Source organism: Dipteris shenzhenensis, chromosome 4 (assembly GCF_047967505.1).
Source record: "Dipteris shenzhenensis isolate YYH24624 ecotype China chromosome 4, Dip_SZ_1.0, whole genome shotgun sequence".
In the NCBI taxonomy this organism is placed as follows: domain Eukaryota; kingdom Viridiplantae; phylum Streptophyta; class Polypodiopsida; order Gleicheniales; family Dipteridaceae; genus Dipteris; species Dipteris shenzhenensis.
In genome coordinates, this window is record NC_141599.1 from 44,741,966 (window position 1) to 44,744,346 (window position 2,381).

The following is a 2,381-nucleotide window of genomic DNA, read 5'->3' on the forward strand; positions in this document are numbered from 1 at the left end:
TACTCCGGTGGAGAGAGAGGATTTGGCTCTCCACCCAGGCATTACGAGGCGTGTGCTGGTGTTATTCTTTTGCAGCCAATGGTGTTTCAAGTCTTCTCAGAGTAGTGCATCTTCCAAGTGTTTTTTTTCTTTTAGACGTGCGGGGTCCGTCTAAGCGTTAAATGTTTGGAATGAAAGCTGGCCCGGAGTGGTAACCATTGCCCACCAATGCCGAGCAATGCTCATAAATGCTCACGGAGCAAGGCTGAGAGCTGCGTGGGAACCTCGTCTAAGGAGGCACAAACCGTGGTGAGGGAACCTGGTAAAAAAACTCTTGGGCCAGAGTCTAACCTAACCTTGGTAAGACAAGGAGGGAGCATCTTCCTTGATGTTTGTTGTATAGAGAGGTGAGCTGGGCACTTGTAATTTGCGAGTAGTTCTCAATGACCTGCACGCAAGCCAAGCATGAGAGAGCTTCCCCGGTGACATTCCAGGTAAATTCTCCTTTCCTTTTTCTCAGATCTCATTTCTCATGGTTTCTTCCCCCCCTTTGATTACACTAGTTTCGCTATCCAGCCTTTTGCTTTGCACAGTTTCTTTGGACACTTCTTTGCCGTACTAATCCCCTTGGAATTATTCCAGTTGCCTATTGACAGTGCCTTGAGATTCACCTAGACGTCCGGTTTTGCACGCAATGGTCCTCGTGCTAGCGCTTGGTGACTTGCATATTCCTCACAGGGCACCGGATTTGCCAGTCAAGTTCAAGTCGATGCTCGTACCCGGAAAAATTCAGCATATAGTGAGCCCGGGAAATTTGTGCATTAAGGTTACACGATCTGCCTTTTGATCTGGTTACCCTTTCTCTTCTTTTTGAGTTTATGAACTAGCGATTCATGAAAGTGAACATCTGTCTTCAGGAAGTTTACGATTACTTGAAGAGCCTTTGCGCCGACGTGCATGTTGCAAAAGGAGAGTATGACGAAGATTCTCGGTATCCTGAGACCAAAGTGCTGACTATTGGTTCTTTCAAGCTAGGCATCTGCCATGGCCATCAGGTCTGCTCAGATCTCTTTTTTTAGAATAAAAATTTATGCTTCGTGTTTTTGCTGTATTCGAGTAGAAAGTTTTCTATTCTTCTAAGATCATGCCACATACAGACATAACCGTCTCAGAAACACAAATTTACAATTGTGAAATCGGCAAAACGTTTGACTTTTTGAGACATGATTTGACCACGATTGTATGCGTTCTATTTATTTATCCATTGGGTACTGACAATATTATCCAAAAGTCTCAAAAAAATTCAGAACTGAAGTGAAAGCTGTGCCTCCCAAAAAAATGTATCGGATTGGGCATGATAATTTCGAGTTTTGGTCAATGATTTGTGCATGTGAAGGTCATTCCTTGGGGAGATCTTGATTCTTTGGCAATGCTTCAGCGCCAACTAGATGTCGATATACTTATCACAGGCCATACACATCAGTTTAAAGCATACAAACATGAAGGAGGGGTAATTATCAACCCTGGTTCTGGAACAGGCGCTTACAGCAGTATCACATATGATGTGAACCCTAGTTTTGTCTTGATGGATATTGATGCTTTGAGAGTCGTCGTTTATGTTTACGAGCTTATTGAAGGGGAAGTGAAAGTTGACAAAATTGACTTTAAAAAGGCACAGCCAGCCAACTGAATATTGGAAGGTGGACCTTTGTAATGCTGCCTGATGTTCTCATGCTTGTATTGGTTGTACCTAAAAACATTTGATACGTTTTACCGCTGCTACTTCTTTCTTTCCCAATCAACCTTTTGATGCAAGACAGTCACATAATTTCTGAGAGTTTTATAGTGTATACAAATCTGCTTGTTGGAGCAGTTTCGTAAGACAATCACATAATTTCTGAGAGTTCTAATATATTAGTTTATACAAATCTGCTTGTTTAAGCTGCTGCTTGCTTTTGGAAGTACAGGGTCAATGCCCCGAAGTTCAGGGGCTTGACATAGGATTGTGGGTAGATGTACCACTAGGGGGATGGCTGAGGCTGTCATGTGGGTAGCAAAATGGCTGCCACGTGGACAGCAGACAGAGACGTTGCTTAGGGTTCATTTGGGGCAGCCCAAAAAGTCACCAAAGACTGCCTTAGTGGTGTGGCTGTGGGGCTGGAAAGAGCCCATCCATGAGCCCACACGGATGGCACAAGATCTGCAACAGTGCGCAGCAAGAAAAGGGCTGTGGCATGGAGTAGCTGGTCGGCAGCAGTAGCAGGATCAAGGGCTGTGGCAGTGCATAGCTTGTCGGCAGCAGCAGCAGCAGCAGGATCAGGTACAACAGCATGTACAGATCTGGAACAGGTACAACAGCAGGTTGAGGGCCAGCCACAGGAGCAGTAGCAAAGGCTGCAAAA

The 2,381-nt window shown here is 44.8% G+C and overlaps 1 protein-coding gene across 1 annotated transcript; it reads left to right on the forward strand.

Annotated features, from left to right (window-relative positions):
* Positions 1-310: 310 nt before the first annotated feature.
* On the forward strand, positions 311-1,823 carry MAG1 (Calcineurin-like metallo-phosphoesterase superfamily protein). Its single transcript, XM_087374035.1, has 4 exons — positions 311-473; positions 622-805; positions 897-1,034; positions 1,376-1,823. Exons 2-4 carry the CDS (start codon positions 674-676, stop codon positions 1,667-1,669), a joined length of 564 nt encoding a protein of 187 aa, XP_087230161.1. The 5' UTR covers positions 311-473; positions 622-673; the 3' UTR covers positions 1,670-1,823.
* The last annotated feature ends 558 nt before the right edge of the window (positions 1,824-2,381 follow it).